Consider the following 20,408-nt stretch of genomic DNA (forward strand, 5'->3'; position numbering starts at 1 on the left):
GAGAGGGGGGGGGGAGAGTGGGGGGGGGGGGGGGGTTGTTGGGTAACGGGTATAGGGTGGATACGTGGGTTTGAGTAGGGTGATCATTGCTCGGCACAACATCGAGGGCCGAAGGGCCTGTTCTGTGCTGTACTGTTCTACGTTCTACGTTTAGACAGGGCTACCCTCTCTCCACACTGCTGTTTGCGCTGGCCATAGAACCGCTGGCAATTGCACTGAGAGCTTCTAGGGGCTGGAAAGGGCTCGTCCAGGGGGGAGTGGAAGTCTCGTTATACGTGGATGATCTGCTGTTATATGTATCAGATCCAGTGGTGGGGATGGACGGTATTATGGCAACCCTGAGGGAATTTGGCCGGTTCTCCGGATACAAACTGAACATGGCTAAGAGCGAGTTGTTTGTAATTCAGGCGAGGGGACAGGAGAGTAGGCTGAAGGGGTTGCCGTTCAGGCTAGTGGGGGAGAGTTTCCGATATTTGGGGATTCAGGTGGCACGGGACTGGGGCAAGTTGCACAAACTCAACCTGTCCCGACTGGTGGAACGAGTGAGGGAGGAGGTCCGGAGGTGGGATGTGCTCCCGCTGTCATTGGCAGGGAGGGTGCAGACTGTTAAGATGACGATTCTCCCGCGATTCTTGTCCTGTTTTTCAGTGTCTCACCACCTTTGTCCCGTGGTCCTTCTTTAAGAGGGTGAATAAAATTATTCTGGGATTTGTATGGGCAGGGAAGTCCCCGCGGGTGAAGAGGGTGATGCTTGAAAGGAACAGAGGGGAAGGGGGGCTGGCGTTTCTGAACGTCAGCAACTATTACTGGGCGGCCAACATAGCGATGATAAGGAAATGGATGGTGGGTGCGGGGTCGGTTTGGGAGCGGATGGAGGCTGCTTCGTGCAGGGGCACCAGCTTAGCAGCCCTGGTCACGGTGCCTCTGCTGCTTTCGCCGGCACGGTACTCCATTAGCACGATAGTGGTGGCAGCTCTTCGGATCTGGGGCCAGTGGAGGAGGCATGTAGGGGAGGTAAGAGCATCGGTGTGGACTCCAATCTGCGGCAACCACCGATTTGCCCCAGGGAACATGGACGGGGGGTATCGACTGTGGAGGAGGGCGGGGATTGTGAGGATGGGGGATCTGTTCCTGGAAGGGAGCTTTCCGAGCATGAGGGCGCTGGAGGAGAAGTTTGGGCTGGCGAGAGGGAACGACTTTAGATACTTGCAGGTGAGGGAGTTTGTACGCAGACTGGTGCCGTCCTTCCACTGAAGGGGAGGCAGGACAGGGTGGTTTCTAGGGGAGAGGTGGGAGAGCGTAGAGTTTCAGACGTCTACAAGGAGCTAATGAGAGCTGAGGATACGCAGACCGAGGACCTGAAGCTTAAGTGGGAAGAGGAGCTCGGCGGGGAGATGGAGGACAGTGTCTGGACAGAAGCCCTGAGCAGAGTAAACACGACCGCAACATGCGCCAGGCTCAGCCTGATTCAGCTTAAGTTTGTGCACCGGGCCCACATGACGGTGGTCCGGATGAGCAAATTCTTCGGGCTGGAGGACAAGTGTGCTAGATGCGCCGGAGGGCCGGCTAACCATGTACACATGTTCTGGTCGTGCCCTAAACTCAGGGGGTATTGGCAGGGATTCGCAGATGTCATGTCCTGGGTGTTAAAAACGGGTGTGGTAATGAGCCCTGAGGTGGCAATCTTTGGGGTTTTGGAGGACCCGGGAGTCCAGGGAGAGAGAGCAGCCAACGTTCCGGCCTTTGCTTCCCTGGTAGCCCGGCGATGAATACTATAAGCATGGAGGGACTCAAAGCCCCCGAGGGCTGAGTTATGGCTATCGGACATGGCGAGCTTTCTTGGCCTAGAGAAAGTCAAGTTCGCCTTGAGATGTTCGCTACTAGGGTTCACCCGAAGGTGGCAGCCACTTATTGACTTCTTCGCAGAGGAGTAAGCGTCAGCAGGGGGCGGGGGGGGGCCTAGGGTAGAGTAGAGTAGGGGGATATTGAGGCAGGTCCTTGCATGAACAGAGCAGTGGCTTGCACTATGTTTAATTTGTGTCTTGACTTCTTTTTTTGTACTGTACAATGTCACTTTTTCTATATGCCTAAAATACCTCAATATAATTGTTTGTTGAAAAAAAAATTTAATTCAATTAAAATCAGGAATTAAACGTCTAATGAAACCAATGTCGATTGGCGATAAAAAAAATCCATCTGGTTCACTAATGTCCTCTAAGGAAGGAAATCCGCCGTCCTGTAGCCATCTCAGATGGCCATCTGCAAAGGATCTTGGGAATTATGGCCAACCCAGGACTCAGACACACTCGGAGCTTGTGTGTGTATTTGCAACCCAGATAGCCAGACGCGATCGAAACCCCCGCTCGTTTGCATTCTAATGGCCCATTTCCTCAGAACAAAAGGACTGTACTCGGGTAACGATACAGATGCAGAGTAACCGGCGCCACTCGCTTTGCTAAGAAAGCCCAAACAGCCAAGGTCAATGACCGCTCAGGGCACGCCCAGCCATCAAGGCCCTTTATTGGCTCAAATCGAAGACAGCGATAGAAGCCTGTTGAATTATTGGGTCCAAAGCTAAGGACCGCCCTAAAGAGGGCAAAATCCCAGAGGGATAAAAAGAGCGCTGCCATGTGTGCGGTCTCTCTTGGCTCCGGTCTACGCCTAAAACCTACTCTTAAATGCCCTCAGGGATGGGCAACAAATGTTGGCCCAGTGAGCGTCGCCCACATCCCATGAACAAATGGGGAAAAAAAGAGAGACCAGCAATATAAGATCATCACCAAGAACTCCCAACAGGGAATTCAGAAGAAAATTCCTTTTCCCTGTATTAGGACCCAGGAAGCCGAATGGTGAGGTGGGCAATGATTTATTACAGTCACAAAATGTCTGCTTATGGCAGCGAATATATTTGCAGAGTACAGTTCCATTGGGACAACCAACATGCTGGTCCCTGTCTGGGCCGGCCTTTATACCGAGTTCCTATGAGCCCCAGCTGGGCGGGTCTGTCCTCACGAGCAGCGGGGCAGCTCATATTCCGCTAGACCCATAGGGTATCCTCGCCGGCCTTGTGGGGGTCATTACACCCAGAGAGTGGTGAGAATGTGGATCTCATTACCACAGGGATTTTAGTGAATAGCATTTAAGAGAGAGCTAGACAAATATATATGTGAGAAGTGAATAAAGAGTTACACTAATAGATTGAGGAGGAACGTCTTCACCCAAAGGGTTGTGAATCTATGGAACTCCTTGCCCAGTGAAGCAGTTGAGGCTCCTTCATTACATGTTTTTAAGGTAAAGATAGATAGTTTTTTGAAGAATAAAGGGTTTAAGGGTTATGGTGTTCGGTCCGGAAAGTGGAGCTGAGTCCACAAAAGATCAGCCATAGAACATAGAACAGTACAGCACAGAACAGGCCCTTCGGCCCTCGATGTTGTGCCGAGCCATGATCACCCTACTCAAACCCACGTATCCACCCTATACCCGTAACCCAACAACCCCCCCCGTAACCTTACTTTTTTAGGACACTACGGGCAATTTAGCATGGCCAATCCACCTAACCCGCACATCTTTGGACTGTGGGAGGAAACCGGAGCACCCGGAGGAAACCCATGCACACACGGGGAGGACGTGCAGACTCCGCACAGACAGTGACCCAGCCGGGAATTGAACCTGGGACCCTGGAGCTGTGAAGCATTTATGCTAACCACCATGCTACCGTGCTGCCCATGATCTCATTGAATGGCGGAGCAGGCTCGAGGGGCCAGATGGCCTACTCCTGCTCCTAGTCCTCATGTTCTTATGTTCTTATTTAGATAAACAAAAAGTGGGAAGAAGTTGGACTGGAGTATAAACCCCAGCGTGGACTCGCTGGGCCGGGTGGCCTGATTCTGTGCCATATGCCCTCTGGCATGTAAACTAAATAGGGCAGAGGCAGTGTGAAAACCTGGAGTAGGATCCAGTGGCTCAGGAGTCGAGTCGAGTTTTTCTTGCAGGGATGATCCAGGGCCACTGGAACCGTGCTCCACTTCACAACGATCAGGCAGCCAAGGTGTTGCATGTTATTGTGGAGCAGGTATAGGGCAGCACGGTGGCCTAGTGGTTAGCACAGCTGCCTCACGGCGCTGAGGTCCCAGGTTCGATCCCGGCTCTGGGTCACTGTCCGTGTGGAGTTTGCACATTCTCCCCGTGTCTGCGTGGGTTTTGCCCCCACAACCCAAAAATGTGCAGAGTAGGTGGATTGGCCACACTAAATTGCCCCCTTAATTGGAAAAAATAATTGGGTAATCTAAATTTTAAAAAAAAAATTGTGGAGCAGGTACAGGTTGGACAACTTTCCCCGGGCAGGGAGGGAGCAGATTCGGTGACAATGAGGAGGTGAAATCTGCACGCACATCGGGTTGGAAGACAGGTAAGGAGACTTGGCGAAGGTTTTCAGTATTTAGCGACGAGGAACTATTGATTTGTTGAAACAATGTGTTATCTGGCTTAACTCGAATGATTAACTTGACAAAGATTATCAAGGCCTGGCTGACGACTGCTTGGAGGAGGTCAGGGCACCACTCTGCGCACCGCTCAGCGCACCGCTCAGCGCACCGCTCAGCGCACCGCTCGAGTCTGGCCACAACGGGGAAGGCATCCCTGGGAACGGGAGGGGGTCCAGAACGGGGGCAGTGGGGGGGACGGAGGGGGCAGTGGGGGGGACGGAGGGGGCAGTGGGGGGGACGGAGGGGGCAGTGGGGGAGACGGAGGGGGCAGTGGGGGGCGACGGAGGGGGGGGGGGTTAGGTAGAGAGTGAGCCGTCCAACCCCGTAACAAAATGTCTGCCAGCATGCCATGGTGTGCAGGTGACGAGGACACGGCCGCTGGTTCCCCTGTGGCTTCCGGCCACAGGCCACTGACGCACCCGTGAGGAGGCCATAGTTTACTGGCCGTTGGATGCAGAAAGTGACCAGGGGTTAGGCTGACCGCGTGTCAGCAGCGCGACCAGGCCACCGGGACACACTGGTATCCCATGGCTGGCGGCTGCCGAGGTGTCGACTAACGTCCGTCTAACATGTTCCGTTTCTCTGCCTCCCACCACCCTTCTGTAGGTTAGCACAATGTCTGTGAACAGAACGCCTATGTTCTGCGCAGTGGTTGGGGCCGCTCTACTGGATTTGGAGATGCAGCAGCATCCACACCCACAACCCGCAGTGGCTGCAGGGCCAGCTGCAGCAGCAGAGGGAAGGGCCGAGGAGTTGCCAGTCGTCGAGCAGCATGGGGGGGGGGGGAGGAGGAGGAGGAGGAGGAGGAGGAAGAGGAAGAGGAGAGAGTGAGGGTGCAGCCACGGCGTCAGAGGCGACGACCAAAGCCGAGGGTGTACCGTGTCCGGGTCTCTTTCCTAACAATGCCAGACATCACCTGCAGGAGAAGACTCCGGCTGAGTAGGCAGACGGTGATACATATCTGCGAACTCCTGTCGCACCTCGCCCCACGTGGAACGGGGGGAGGACACGCGATCCCGGTAGCCATCAAGGTGACGGTTGCTCTGAACTTCTATGCTACCGGCTCCTTCCAGTCTCCGAGCGGGGACGTCTCTGAGATCTCCCAGTCATCGGTGCACAGGTGCATCCGGGATGTGACCGACGCCCTCTATGCCATCGCCGATCGCTACATCACCTTTCCCGAGGACCAAGCAAGTCAAGACTCACGAGCCCGTGGATTTGCCAGTGTGGCCGGGATACCGAGGGTTCAGGGGTCAATCGACTGTGTTCACGTCCCCATGCGCCCGCCTGCTGTGGACAAGGAAGTGTTCACAAACAGGAGGGGGACATACTCCATTAATGTCCAGGTGGTATGCGACCCCCACATGAGGTTCATGAACGTCTGTGCAAGGTTCCCAGGGAGTGTGCATGACTCCTACATACCAGCGCAGTCGTTCATCCCTGCGATGTTTGAGGGACGTCCCCCCCGGCTGAGGGGCTGGTTGCTCGGCGACAGGGGTTATCCGCTGAGGTCTTGGCTGATGACGCCTATACGGAGGCCTCAGACCAATGCGGAAACACGATACAACGAGGCCCATGCAGCAACCAGGGGTGTGGTGGAGCGCTGCCTTGGCCTCCTGAAGATGAGATTCAGGTGCCTGGACCGCTCCGGAGGGGCCCTGCAGTACCAGGCCGACAGGGTCGCTCGCATTGTAGTGGTCTGCTGTGCGCTGCACAACATCGCGATGCAGAGGGGAGATGACCTGTTGCAGGAGGCGGAGGGAGAAGCTAGTGGCAGTGGTGCCAGCACAGAGGAGGAGGAGGAGGAGGAGGAGGAGGAGGAGGAGGAGGAGGAGGAGGAGGACGCTGGCGGAGTGGCGGGCGCAGCACGCAGACACGACCCAGGTGCTGGTGATGTCCAGGAGGCGGCACGACGGACCCGGCAAGGACGGCGGGCACGCGACGCCCTGGTGGCAGCACGGTTCACGCATCGCATGTGACGTCCCCGATGAACACCAAACCACCACCTGCATCGCTAGTCATGCAGAGGGTCACCACACAACTGCCACCACCACAACCCCCCCCCCCCCCCCCCCCCCCCCCCCCTCAGTGTACACTGCTCCACTTCGACATGACGCTTATCACTGGGTACAGACGGAATGGCACAACATTGATGGCTGTGTCAGCGGGTGTGATCAGTGCCATGTGGAATGATGACAGCCCGCTCTGCGAAGAGCTGTGAGCTCAGAATCGTTAGAGAGAGTTTGACCCATGGCAATAGCTGAACCATCCACCTTGGTGGCCGCTGAGTTCGTCACTGACACTCCATCACGTGCCCGCGTGGGCTAGCTATGGGAGGGGGGTAGGGGCAGGGACTGCACACCCGGCACCAAGGTTTCACCACCCGTCACCCCCAGCGACACTCGGTCACCATCACGATTCCTGTGCCTGTGGAACAATCACACGGTATTACAAGTAAGGTGGAACAGTGCGTTTAATATTAACAATTATTTACAGGTGCCCTAGCCCCTGCAACTAAACTGTGCCCTTCACCCGTGCCAACTTACTCAGTGTCTATCTTAGTTGCCTTATGGGCCCTACCACTACGTCTAAGTGAATCCCCAGATGATACAGCAGGGGTGGAGGAGGATTGCTGCGAATCGCCCCCCTCGACTCGTTTCTCCTTGGCTATGCGTTTCCTGGGGCGACCCGACCTGGATGGGCCAGGCTGCTCTGCGGGCGTCTCGGGTGACATTGTGCCACCCTGCTCTGCCTGCTGCCCACCCGATGCACCAGGGATGGGACGGGGGGAGGCCGAGAATTCCGGGATGTCCCGTGATGGAGTTAATGGGACGGGCCCCGAAACCTCCTCCTCCCTTGGGGAGCCCGGTGGCCCCCGGGCCTCACTTTGGGACAGAGGTGCGAGCGGGGAGGTTCCCCGTCGCACCACCGACACCTGGCGCTGCCGGTCCTGGAGGCCTGCAACGGTATCCACCAGGATCCGAAGGTTTGCAGAGACGGAGTCCAGGGAGTTAGACATTCCCGCCAGGGACTGTGCGATCTCAACCTGTGTGTGCACGACGCCATCCAGCACATGTGTCAGGCGGTTGATGGTCTCCGCGACCGACTGCTGGGACTGTGCTATCGACTGCCATGGCGTGCTGCGACTGACCAATGACCTGCTGAGACTCGGCCATGGCCCGCAGGGCGCCGGCAATGTCGTTTTGGCTCTGGCACATTGCTGCCTGTGAGAGGGCCACCCTGTCCAGGGCCGAGGATGACGCGTGCACATTAACCCCAACGTCTTGCATAACCTGACCCATTGCCTCCACCGCGGATGCCACCCGTGCGGTGTCGGACTGGGTCTCTGCCATGAGCGGCACCACTCCCTGCTCTTGGACGCGGTTCGACTCCTCTAACAGCGCCTGCAGAGTCTGGAAGGAAGCCCTCATCCCGTCATTGTTTCCCTGGGTTTCCTGAGGCATCGGCTGTGCGGGTGGGTTGATAAACTCCAGGAACTCAGAAAACGTCTGGGAGCCAGCTGCATCCTGGGCCTGGTCTGGCCTCCGCGAGTCCGGGCCCTCTGTTGCTCCGACCTCCACCTGCTGTACCTGCTCAGCTGTGATGTGCCAACCAGACTGTGCCCCAGGAGACTCATCACTAAATAGGCCCGCCGGGGTGTGTGTCTCTGGGATGATGGATGTGGTGGGAGAAAGCAGTGCCGCAAGCCCGACGCTCTCAATGCTTAGGTCCTCGTCCATGGTGTGGGGCTGCTCAGCGACAGGAGGGTTGTCCCTGGCCATTTCTGGTGGTGGTGGTGGACTTCGAACCCTCTGTGCGTCCTGGTCCGCAGATTGGGTTGGGGCGGATAGGGCTGCCCGCTGATCGGGCACCCTCTGTTGTGAGGCCCCGGGTGAGGTGGCGGCAGATTCCTGTCTCCGTTTGGAGGCAGACGGCCCTGGTCGTTCGGCATCACGTCCTAGGGAAGAGAATGAGACGGGTTATTTCGATTTGCTCGGCAGGCCGCTGGACGGTCCCAGTGGGCAGGGTGTGTGAAGGGACAGAGGATGGGGGAGGTGTCCCAGTGGGCAGGGTTTGTGAAGGGACAGAGGATGGGGGAGGGGGGGGGTGTTTGTCAGGGAGGGTTGTCTCACTTGCTGCAGTTCCGCCAACCTCGCATTGCGCGATATCGCGGGTGGCAGACCCCCCAACAAGGTCCAGTGCCCTCTGTTCAAAGGTGCTGAGGGGGTGCATGTTGGGCGAACCCCCTCCAGTCTTGTGCCGCTCACGGTGGTTATGACCGGCCTTGGCCTGTTGGGGGAGGGAACATAGGTAGATCATTACAAAACGGTAGGTATCAGCAGTCCGTTCAGATACTGGCACAGTTTGGGGGGGGCAAGTTATCATCAGACGATTGCATCTCTCCTCGGGGCCAGAGCGCTGGGTCTGTGACAACTTTGTGAACCACCCTCAAATAACTCTGCCCCAATCCCTCTCCCCCCCCCCCCCCCCCCCCCCCGCCCCCCCGGGCAGTTAAGGGGGAGGGATGGTTGTGACTAGGGGGCACCCTCATGGCACTTACCCTGGCAGACCTGGTGAGGTCGTGTAGCTTCTTCCGACATTGCTCTGCTGAGCGAGGGGTCTGCCCCACAGCACTGACGGCAGCAGCCACGTCATGCCAGGCCTGGCGTACCGTGCTGGCAGGTTGGCGATGCCCTCTCCGCGGGCGGATGATGCCCCTCCTCTGCTCCACGGCATCGAGCAGCGCCTCGACGTCAGCATCTACAAAGCGAGGAGCAGCTCTCCTCGGCTCCGACATCCTGCTCGACAGATTCTGTGGTCGCCCGCGCCTTTTTACGGCGTCGGGCGGCGTCACATGGGCGGGTTCGTGTCGTCGTCGCGTTCCGTCGTCATCACGCACGTAATTGACGCGGCCGCGCTACTAGCCCATTTCCAGGAATTGAATCCGTCGGGAAATGAAGCCTTCGCAACCGTCGTAATACGGTCCCGATTTTTACGACTGTGAACCACCCTCAAATAACTCTGCCCCAATCCCTCTCCCCCCCCCCCCCCCCCCCCCGCCCCCCCGGGCAGTTAAGGGGGAGGGATGGTTGTGACTAGGGGGCACCCTCAATTTCGCCCATTGTTTTTCACTTTGCGTATTTGTTTAATTCTCTCTTGGAAAGTTACTGCTGAATCTTCATCTGCTGCTCTTTTAAGAAGCTTTTAAGCACTGGCCTCTCTAAAGGAAGACCTCCTTTCCTCCGCCGCCCCGCAATATCCATCCGCCATCTTCTTGTGGGGCGGCCTCGGGGAGGACGGCAACCGCACATGCGCGAGTGACGTCATTTATGTGACGCCGGCCGCGTCATTTACGCGGCGCCGCTTTTTATCCGGTGCCAAGGCCCAGCCCCCCCACTCCTAGCCCCCCCCCCAGGGGCGGGAGAATAGGGAGCTGGGAGCGGGCTCCGACGCCGGAGTAAAACACTCCGGTTTTCACTCCGGCGTCAGCATTTAGACTCCCGTTGGGAGAATGGCGCCCCCTACTGTAATGTTCTATGTTCTATTAAGGGAATAGTGTAGAGGGACTTTAGAGGGGTTTCACAGGACGGCGCAACATCGAGGGCCGAAGGGCCTGTACTGCGCTGTAATGTTTTATGTACTCCAGCTAAGCCTAAACAGAGGTTTATAACAATTTAGCATAGTGTTCTTGTTTTTGTACTCCATGCCTCTACTATTAAATCCCATCCGCGTGTTTAATAGCCTTCTTGACATGTCCTCAATAATTTGTGAACATGCGGCCTCCAGGTTTCTCTGTTCCTGCACCCTTTTTAAAATTGCACCATTTATTTTGCATTGTCTCTCCCCATTCTTCCTGCCAAAATGTAGCACTTCACACACCCCAGCATTAAATTTCATCTGCCATGGATCTGTCCATTTCACCTGTCTACCCATGCCCTCCTGAAATCTTTTACTTCCCTGCATATTGTTTGCTACATTTCTGAGTTCTGTGCTAGGTCCAGACTATGAGATTGTTCCCCATGAACCCAAGTCAAGATCGTTAATATGAATCAAAAGGAGCTGTGCTCCTGGCAAACTCCACTTTACACCTCCTTCCAGTCTGAAAGGCAATCATTCAACACTACCCTCTGCTTCCTGTCACTTGGCCAATTTTGTGTCCATGCTGTCGCTGACCCTTTGATCCTTTGGGCTTTGATTTTGCTGACAAGTCTATTACGTGTTATTTTATCGAATGCCTTTTGAACATCAACTGCACTTCTCTCATCAAGGTATCCGTCTCTGCCATCAAGTTAGTCAAACACAATTTTCCTTTAACAAATCCAATCTGTCTATCATTTATTAACCCATGATTTTCCAAGCAGAATTTTTTCCCCCTAGACTATTGTCATGAAAGGTTTTCCCACCACTGACATTAGGTTGACTGGTCGGTAGCTGTTGAGTTTATCCTTGTCTTTTTTTTGAATGGGGTTGTAATATTTGAAATCCTCCAATTCTCACTTGCAAATCTGTTACCTCGAGGGCTGAAAGCTGCCGGATTTCTGTAGTAACACTTTTTCACTAGATCTAGAAAGCACAGTCTGAGTGTGGAGGAGACAGATTCACACGAGTGGTTAGGATCTGGAATATACTGTGTGTGAGTGTGGAGGAGAGACAGATTCACATAGCAAGTGATTAGGATCTGGAATGTACTGTTTGAGAGTGGGGTGGAGGCAGATTGACTCGTCATTTAAAAGGACATTTTACTGTTATCCAAAAAGTAAATAAAATTGGAGGGCCACAGGGAAAAGACAGGGGATTGACACCAGGTGAATCATTCTTTCAGAGAACCAGCAGACATGACAGGCTGAATGTCAGGCTGAATAGTCTCCTTCCGTATTGTAACCATCCGATGATTCTAAGTTACTCTACATGGTCCTCTGTTGTGGGAGGACTGATACATTGTGTGGCAAATGCTGCGCACATACTCCCTCTGCTGTCTCAGTGTGGAAGTTCAGGATGAGGGCTACATTCTGAGCAGCAACGTGCTCACACATCCCTGAGTCAGAGAAGAGTGAGGAATCAGTCGGGTCACCTTCCAGGTCCCAGCAGGAAAGTAAGTGTTGGTGGATGTCGGGGGAAGAGATGGATTGCACACTCACTGAGCTGGGCCACTTCAGAGAGGAGCTCAGAGTGAACCATGTTGGCGTGAGTTAAGAGTCACATCTCGGTCAGACTGGGTAAGGATGTCAAGTTTTCTTCACTAAAGGGCATAACATAGTATATGCACCACAGAATCAGGCCATTCAGCCCAACATAATTGTGCTGTGTTTACTCTCCACACTAACATCCTACCATCCTACTTCACCTTTCCCCAACCAATATAATCTTCAATATCTGCTTCCCTTGTGTTTGTATCATTTTCCTTACTATCCATCCACACAATTCAGCCAGACCACTTCTTGTGGCAATGTTTCTACATTCTCGCTACTCTCTTTTGAATTCCCGCTTGGGTTAATCTTGAATTAATCAGTTGGGCTTTTAATCAGAATTTTGCAGCTTGGTTGTTACTTTTTGCTGAAACAACTATTTTATTCCTTTTTTAAGCACCCAATTTACTTTGTCCAATTAAGGGGCAATTTATCATGGCCAATCCACCTGCACTGCTCATCTTTGGGTTGTGGGGGTGAAACCCACGCAAACACGGGGAGAATATGCAAACTCCACACGTATAGTGACCCAGAGCCGGGATCGAACCCGGGACCTCGATGCTGTGAGGCAGCAGTGCTAACCACTGCACCACCGTGCTGAAGCATTTTATTCCCAGCTGTTTCCACCTTTTGGAGGGATTAAAATTCAGGCTCTCTGGATTATCTGCGTTACTCAATAGTGAAACCACTGCACCACCGGACCTATGATATGATGCTGGCCCCTTTCAAAACCTGGGACACTCATTCAGGAACAATCGGCCTGGTCAATTCAAAATAATAATTATCAAGGATTTCATAACACAATATTTGGAAAACAGTGTTATAATTAGACAAAGTTAGCATGGATTTATGAAGGGGAAATCATGCTTGACAAATCTATTGGAATTCTTTGAAGATGTAACTAAGAGAGTTGACCAGGGAGACCTGGTGGATGTGGTTTATTTAGACTTTCAGAAGGCTTGCGACAAGGTCTCACATAGCAGATTACTATGTACAATTAAAGTGCATGGGATTGCGGGAAGTGTCTTGAGATGGGTAGAAAGCTGATTAGCAAACACAAAGCAAAAAGTTGAAATAAATGGGTCATTTTCCGATTGGCAGACAGTGACTAGTCGGGTACCACAGGGATCTGTGCTAGGACCCCAACTGTTCTTCACATTACATATTAATGATTTGGACAAGAGAATTAAATGTAGTATTTCCAAATTTGCAGGTGATATAAAGTTGGGTGGGAGGGTGAACTGTGAGGAGGATGCAGGAGATTCTTCAACAGGATTTGGACAGGCTGAGTGAGTGGGCGTATGCATGGCAGATGCAGTATAACATGGATAAATGAGAGGTAGCACTTTGGTAGCAAAAATAGGAAGGCAGATTATTATTTGAATGGGTGTGATTTTCACAGTAACTTCATTGCAGTGTTAATGTAAGGCTACTTGTGAGATTAATAAATTGAGGGACATGGATACTCAGGGGGACCTTGGTATCCTCATGCATCAGTCACCGAAAGTAAGCACGCAGGTACAGCAGACAGTATACAGCAAGCAGTAAACAAGGCAAATCCTATGTTGGCCTTCATAGCGAAAGGGTTTGAGCATTGGAATAGAGATGTTTTACTGCAATTGTATAGAGCATTGGTGAGGCCACACCTGGAGTATTTTGTGCAGTTTTGGTGTCCTTATTTGAGAAAGGATGTATTTTTTTCACAAACAATGTTATTGAGGTATATTAGGCATATAGAAAAAATGACATTGTACAGCACAAACAAAAAAAGGAGTCAGGACACAAATTCCACATTAAACATGATGCAAACCACGGCTCTGTTCACGCACGGACCTGCCTCAATATCCCTGTACTCTACTCTACCCTATCCCCCCCCCCCCTCCCCCCCCCCGCTTCCAGGTCCCCCGAAACTCCAAAGATTGCCACCTCCGGGCTCATTACCACTCCAGTTTTCAACACCCGGGACATGACATCTGCGAATCCCTGCCAATACCCCCCGAGTTGAGGGCACGACCAGAACATGTGTACATGGTTAGCCGGCCCTCCGGCGCATCTTGCATACTTGTCCGCCAGCCCGAAGAATCTGCTCAACCAGGTCACCATCATGTGGGCCCGGTGCACGACCTTAAACTGGATTAGGCTGAGCCTGGCGCATGTTGCGGTCGTGTTTACTCTGCTCAGGGCTTCTGCCCAAATACCGTCCTCCAGGTCCCCCCCCCCCGAGCTCCTCCTCCCACTTAAGCTTCAGGTCCTCGGAGTGCGTATCCTCAGCTCTCATTAGCTCCTTGTAGACGTCTGAAACTCTACGCTCTCCCACCTCTTCCCTAGAAACCACCCTGTCCTGCCTTCCCTTCGGTGGAAGGACGGCACCAGTCTGCGTACAAACTCCCTCACCTGCAAGTATCTAAAGTCGTTCCCTCTCGCCAGCCCAAACTTCTCCTCCAGCGCCCTCATGCTCGGAAAGCTCCCTTCCAAGAACAGATCCCCCATCCTCACAATCCCCGCCCTCCTCCACGGTCGATACCCCCCGTCCATGTTCCCTGGGGCAAATCGGTGGTTGCCGCAGATTGGAGTCCACACCGATGCTCTTACCTCCCCTACATGCCTCCTCCACTGGCCCCAGATCCGAAGAGCTGCCACCACTATCGTGCTAATGGAGTACCGTGCCGGCGAAAGCGGCAGAGGCGCCGTGACCAAGGCTGCTAAGCTGGTGCCCCTGCACGAAGCAGCCTCCATCCGCTCCCAAACCGACCCCGCACCCACCATCCATTTCCTTATCATCGCTATGTTGGACGCCCAGTAATAGTTGCTGAAGTTTGGCAACGCCAGCCCCCCTTCTCCTCTGTTCCTTTCAAGCATCACCCTCTTCACCCGCGTGGACTCCCCTGCCCAGAAAAATCCCAGTATAATTTTATTCAGCCTCTTAAAGCAGGACCGCGGGACAAAGATGGGGAGACACTGAAAAACAAACAAGAATCGCGGGAGAATCGTCATCTTAACAGTCTACACCCTCCCTGCCAATGACAGCGGGAGCACATCCCACCTCCGGACCTCCTCCCTCACTCGTTCCACCAGTCGGGACAGGTTGAGTTTGTGCAACTTGCCCCAGTCCCGTGCCACCTGAATCCCCAAATATCGGAAACTCTCCCCCACTAGCCTGAACGGCAATCCCTTCAGCCTACTCTCCTGTCCCCTCGCCTGAATTACAAACAACTCGTTCTTAGCCATGTTCAGTTTGTATCCGGAGAACCGGCCAAATTCCCTCAGGGTTGCCATAATACCGTCCATCCCCACCATTGGGTCCGATGCATATAACAGCAGAACATCCGCGTATAACGAGACTCTATGTTCCACTCACCCCCCCCCCCGCCCCCCCCCTCCTCAGCTTCCTATAAAAGTCCCTAAAGACCTTATTTAGCCCTGCTGGATCACCCACTAGATTACCCTCCCCATCCACTACCCTCCCTATTTCCCTAGCCGCTTCCCTCTTCCTCAGTTGCTGCGCAAGCATTCTACTGGACTTCTCCCCATTGAGGAATGACGTTCTTGCCATGGAGGGAGTTACCAGGCTGATTACTGGAATGGCAATACTGTCATATGAGGAGAGACTAAATCGGTGAGGGGGGATCGAAACTTATAAAATTCTAACAGGATTAGACAGGGTAGATTTAGAAAGTGTTCCCAATGGTGGGGGAGTCCAGAACCAAGGGTCATAGTTTGAGAATAAGGGGTAAACCTTTTAGGACAGAAGTGAGGAGTGGTGAATCTGTTTAATTCACTCCCACAGAAAGTAGTTAAGGTGAAAACACTGTGTAATTTCAAGAAGGAATTAAATACAGCTCTTGGGGATAAAGGGATCATGGGATATGGGGGAGGGCAGGATCAGGGTATTGAACTCTCTGATCAGCCATGATAATAATGAATGGTGGAGCAGGCTCGAATGGCCGTATGGCCTTTTCCTACTTCTATTTTCTATGTATGTTTCTATGTAATGGTGTAACTGAATACCGTTACCTCATTACCAACAATATTACCTCAATACCAACACCGTTACCTCATTACCAACAATATTACCTCAATACCAACACCGTTACCTCATTACCAACAATATTACCTCAATACCAACACCGTTACCTCATTACCAACAATATTACCTCAATACCAACACCTTTACCTCAATACCAACACCATTACCTCATTACGAACACCGTTACCTCAATACCAATACCATTAACAGTAAGTATCGTGCGACCGGTCTGTGTCTATGAAATGTTCAATTCGTGGAGTCAGTCAGAGATATCGAGCTGATTATTCATACGATTTCTGTCAACATTATTTGTATTTTCAAAACATGGTGGAAAATACAACTTTTTTTTGGTAACTTTTTTTTTTCTTTTTTATAAATTTGGAGTACCTAATTCATTTTTTCCAATTAAGGAGCTATTTTAGTGTGACCAATCCACCTAGCCTGCACATCTTTGGGTGTGGGGGCGAAACCCACGCAAACACGGGGAGAATGCGCAAATTCCCCACGGACAGTGACCCAGAGCAGGGATCGAACCTGGGACCTCGGCACTGTGAGGCACCAGTGCTAACCACTGTGCTGCCCTGTGTTTTTAATGATAATGACTCCAATCACTCAGAAGGCATTGTATAAACACGTTTATGTAGAGTAGGCACGTGGGAACAGTTACACAAAAGTAGAAAGTTTGAAGACATCGGAAGCAGAGCTGTGTGCTGTGTTCTCTGGTCACAGGCCAAAGTGAACCTGAGACTGGATTACATGACACACTTCCCTTGTAGTGATGTCATGCTGCTATCCCTTAAAGGCATATTACAACAACCGAGACTAAGATATTGATCTGAGGAGGGGTGATCCAAAACTTGGTTAAAGTGGGCCTTAGGTGGTCTTAGAGGAGAAGAGAGCAAGAGGGAATTCCTGATCTGCACCGAGTGAGCTGATTGGTGCACAATGACAAAGAGGAAATTCACTTGGAGTGGGACAGACTGGGCCAAGACCAAACCCACACAGCCCTTCCCCCAGCCCCTAACAGTCTCACCCCCAGCCCATCCCCAAGACTGTCCCAGCACTTCCAGCCTTACCCAGCCTCTCACAGCTCCTCTACCAGACCCTCACAGTCCCACCCCGACACTCTCAACACGTCAAGCACCTCCCCAGACCCTTCCCTTCTTTTAGCTGTGCCCCCAGCCTCTTCTACAACCCCCAACCTCGACTCTCTCTTGCCCCGCCTCCCCCCCCCCCCCCCCCCAGTTCTAAGCTCAGCACCATGAGGCTTGGTAGTTCTAACTTTGTCACCATCAGTGTCTCACTGGCATTATCAGTCTGAATTGGAGTCCCCATATCTGAGTGGGTCTCACCCCCACAGCCCAAAAATATGTGCAGGGTAGGTGAATCGCCCAGGACAAATTGTCCCTCAATTGGAAAAAAAGAATTGGGTACTCTAAATTTATTTTAAAAAAGGAGTGAAACTTGATCAGAGAGAGTACTGACCACGGAATAAGAACATAAGAACTAGGAGCAGGAGTAGGCCATCTGGCCCCTCGTGCCTGCTCCGCCATTCAATGAGATCATGGCTGATCTTTTGTGGACTCAGCTCCACTTTCCGGCCCGAACACCATAACCCTTAATCCCTTTATTCTTCAAAAAACTATCTATCTTTACCTTAAAAACATTTAATGAAGGAGTCTGAACTGCTTCACTGGGCAAGGAATTCCATAGATTCACAACCCTTTGGGTGAAGAAGTTCCTCCTAAACTCAGTCCTAAATCTACTTCCCCTTATTTTGAGGCTATGCCCCCTAGTTCTGCTTTCACCCGCCAGTGGAAACAACCTGCCCGCATCTATCCTATCTCCAGGTTTAACGGCTTTGAGGATGAACAGAGGTTGTGGTAATTACTCATCTACTTCATTGATCTTTCAGGCTGATGAGACAGAGATGAGTAGGCTCAGTTTGCCAGGAAACATGCGTCGAGGGGGTTCGGACACCAACCTGAATCTCAGCGTGACAGATGGGCTGCTGGATTTTCGATCGACTGACGGTAGACCAGCTGAAACAGAAGATTCTGAAGATCACTGAGCAGTTGCGGATCGAGCAAGGATGAGAATGTGGCCGAATACCTCAAGCTGGTAAACAACGCAGACAAGCAGCAGTCACGGCGCATCAAGCAGGTCTTTGAGCAGAAGAACCAGAAATCTGCACAGAACATTGCGGGGCTGCGGAAGAAGTTCGACCACTACCACCGGAAACTGAAGGACGTGGAGCAAAACGGGTCGCAGAACTCGAAGGAGAGGTTACGTGAGGAGAGCGGCAGCTGTACGAGGCCTGCGCACGAGACTGTGGGAGGCCCGAGCATGGAAGGCGGGAAAGGCCTCCCTGGAGTGACCCTCACGCCCCCGTCCTTCGTCTTCAACAAGCCGCGGGAAATCGCCAACCTGATCGGCAACAAGTTCGGCAGCGCCGACAATATTGCACACCTGAAGAACTCGATGGAAGACTTCCGGCGGGAAGGTGGGCCCAAGGCCTTCAGTGGGAGTGCCATGCTGGTGTCTGAGACAAAGTACATGAGTGATGATGAGTGCTCCAGCGGAAGCGTCTCTGGAGATAGTAATGGCAACTCTGATTTTGCAGCAAGCCCCAAGTCCAACTCGCTGGAAAGAGTGGGCAGCACGGTAGCATGGTGGTTAGCATAAATGCTTCCCAGCTCCAGGGTCCCAGGTTTGGTTCCCGGCTGGGTCACTGTCTGTGCGGAGTCTGCACGTCCTCCCTGTGTCTGCGTGGGTTTCCTCCGGGTGCTCCGGTTTCCTCCCACAGTCCAAAGATATGCGGGTTAGGTGGATTGGCCATGCTAAATTGCCCGTAGTGTCCTAATAAGTATGGTTAAGGGGGGGGGGGGGGGGGGGTTGTTGGGTTACGGGTATAGGGTGGATACGTGGGATATTCTGAGGCTATGCCCCCTAGTTCTGCTTTCACCCGCCAATGGAAACAACCTGCCCGCATCCATCTTATCTATTCCCTTCAGAATTTTATATGTTTCTATAAGATCCCCCCGCATCCTTTTAAATTCCAATGGGTACAGTCCCAGTCTACACAACCTCTCCTCGTAATCCAACCCCTTCATCACTGGCTTTAACCTAGTGAATCTCCTCTGCATACCCTCCAGCGCCAGTACGTTCTTTCTCGGGTAAGGAGACCAAAACTGAAGACAATACTCCAGGTGTGGCCTCACTAACACCTTATACAATTGCAACATAACCTCCGAGGTCTTTGGCTGTTGATGCTAGTGGGCTATTCTGTCTCCACTGCAATCCTGCAGTCGGTTTCCCCGAGGCATGGGGTAGATTCAATGGTGAATCCCATTGATAGCTGCCAGACCAGAATATCTTATTGCCGGGCCAATGTAGGGCTGCCTTCCACCGGATAGAAACAGTCCGCGGGGTTGGCCAAAGAATCTCGCTCTATATCTGTGAGAAATGTAATTGGTACAAGCAACTCACTGGAAATCTCACATAGGTATAGATGATGATCTGTTGGTGACCAAAGATCAGTTGAACATTTCCGCGTCCCTTGCTGGGAGGGAGGCGGGGTGAGGGGGGGGTCAAAGTGGAGGGGGGAATTAGTTTTGTTTGAGAACCCCTTGATTATCACATGTGTGCAATCTATGACCCCCTGGATCAATGGGCATCGAACCTTTGCGGCAAACCCGAGAGTCCTCGGATGGCATCTTTCTTTTTGTTTTATAGATTTAGAGGACCCAATTCAGTTTTTTTCTAATTAAGCGGCAATTTAGCGTGGCCAATCCACCTACCCTGCACATCTTTGGGTTGTGGGGGCGAAACCCACACAAACACGGGGAGAATGTGCAAACTCCACATGGACAGTGATCCGGGACCAGGATTGAACCTGGGACCTTGGCGCCATGAGGCAGAAGTGCTAACCACTGCGCACTGTGTTGCCCCTTGGTGGCATCTTTCATCTGGAAGGTACACCTGTGTGCTGCAGATGGAGAGATTTGATAAAGGTGACCATCAGGTATCTGGAAGGAGACAAGATATTCAGGCTCTAATCACCTTGATAACCACTGGCAGTGCTTCCGATCTGGCGTTCCCATCTGGTCCACTGAGAGGAAGTCTTCTTCCAGGGGGTGAAATATGTTATAAGCCTCCTAAATCAATGGCGCTCTGTCTCTCTAATCCTTGGACGGGGCTTTTGGATGTTACCAGCTGGAGCTCTGTGTTGATCTCTCCCTTGTGAAGCAACAGAGGTTTGTGTCTCCCCTATGGTTCAAGCTCAAGACGTATAAGCTGCTGCCTTACCCCTGTGAAAGCAGACAACTGCAAAGGACAGGGGGCAAAGGCAAAAGCAAAACACCAAAGGTAGTGGAACTGGCTCCGAGTATTTCTAATCACCCTCAGGGCAAGTCAGGTGAGCAAAGTCTTCCTCTTCGGCAAGGAAGTCACTCTCACATCTCAATATTGAAAGAACTTCCTTTATGCCAATTGCTCTTTGCGACCATTGTCCTCTGGCCTTGTTTTACTTGGTGTTCATTTGCAGCGTTGAAGTCAGAATCCTGGATTGAAGCAGCAGTTAACGAGTAATTAACATTCACATTAAAATGGCCAACCTGCCAATTCCATGTGTGCTGTAAAATGTTATTTTGTTCAAGGCAAAGTCACCAGATTTCCTCCATCTTTCGAAGAAGCCAGGAGTTTCAGCTA

General features: G+C 52.4%; 2 protein-coding genes across 3 annotated transcripts in view; both read left to right on the forward strand.

Moving 5' to 3' along the window:
- The window catches only part of LOC119951662 (sodium- and chloride-dependent neutral and basic amino acid transporter B(0+)-like), a 97,347-nt gene that overhangs the window by 30,959 nt on the left and 45,980 nt on the right, over positions 1-20,408 (forward strand). The gene's annotated exons all lie outside the window — the stretch shown is intronic.
- On the forward strand, positions 17,617-20,288 carry LOC119951883 (transmembrane and coiled-coil domain protein 3-like). The gene is given in 5 exon segments (XM_038775241.1): positions 17,617-17,720; positions 17,722-17,787; positions 17,789-18,350; positions 19,947-20,115; positions 20,245-20,288. Coding segments are annotated over 5 exon segments (933 nt in total). The 5' UTR covers positions 17,617-17,628.

Source organism: Scyliorhinus canicula, chromosome 17 (assembly GCF_902713615.1).
Source record: "Scyliorhinus canicula chromosome 17, sScyCan1.1, whole genome shotgun sequence".
Lineage (NCBI taxonomy): Eukaryota > Metazoa > Chordata > Chondrichthyes > Carcharhiniformes > Scyliorhinidae > Scyliorhinus > Scyliorhinus canicula.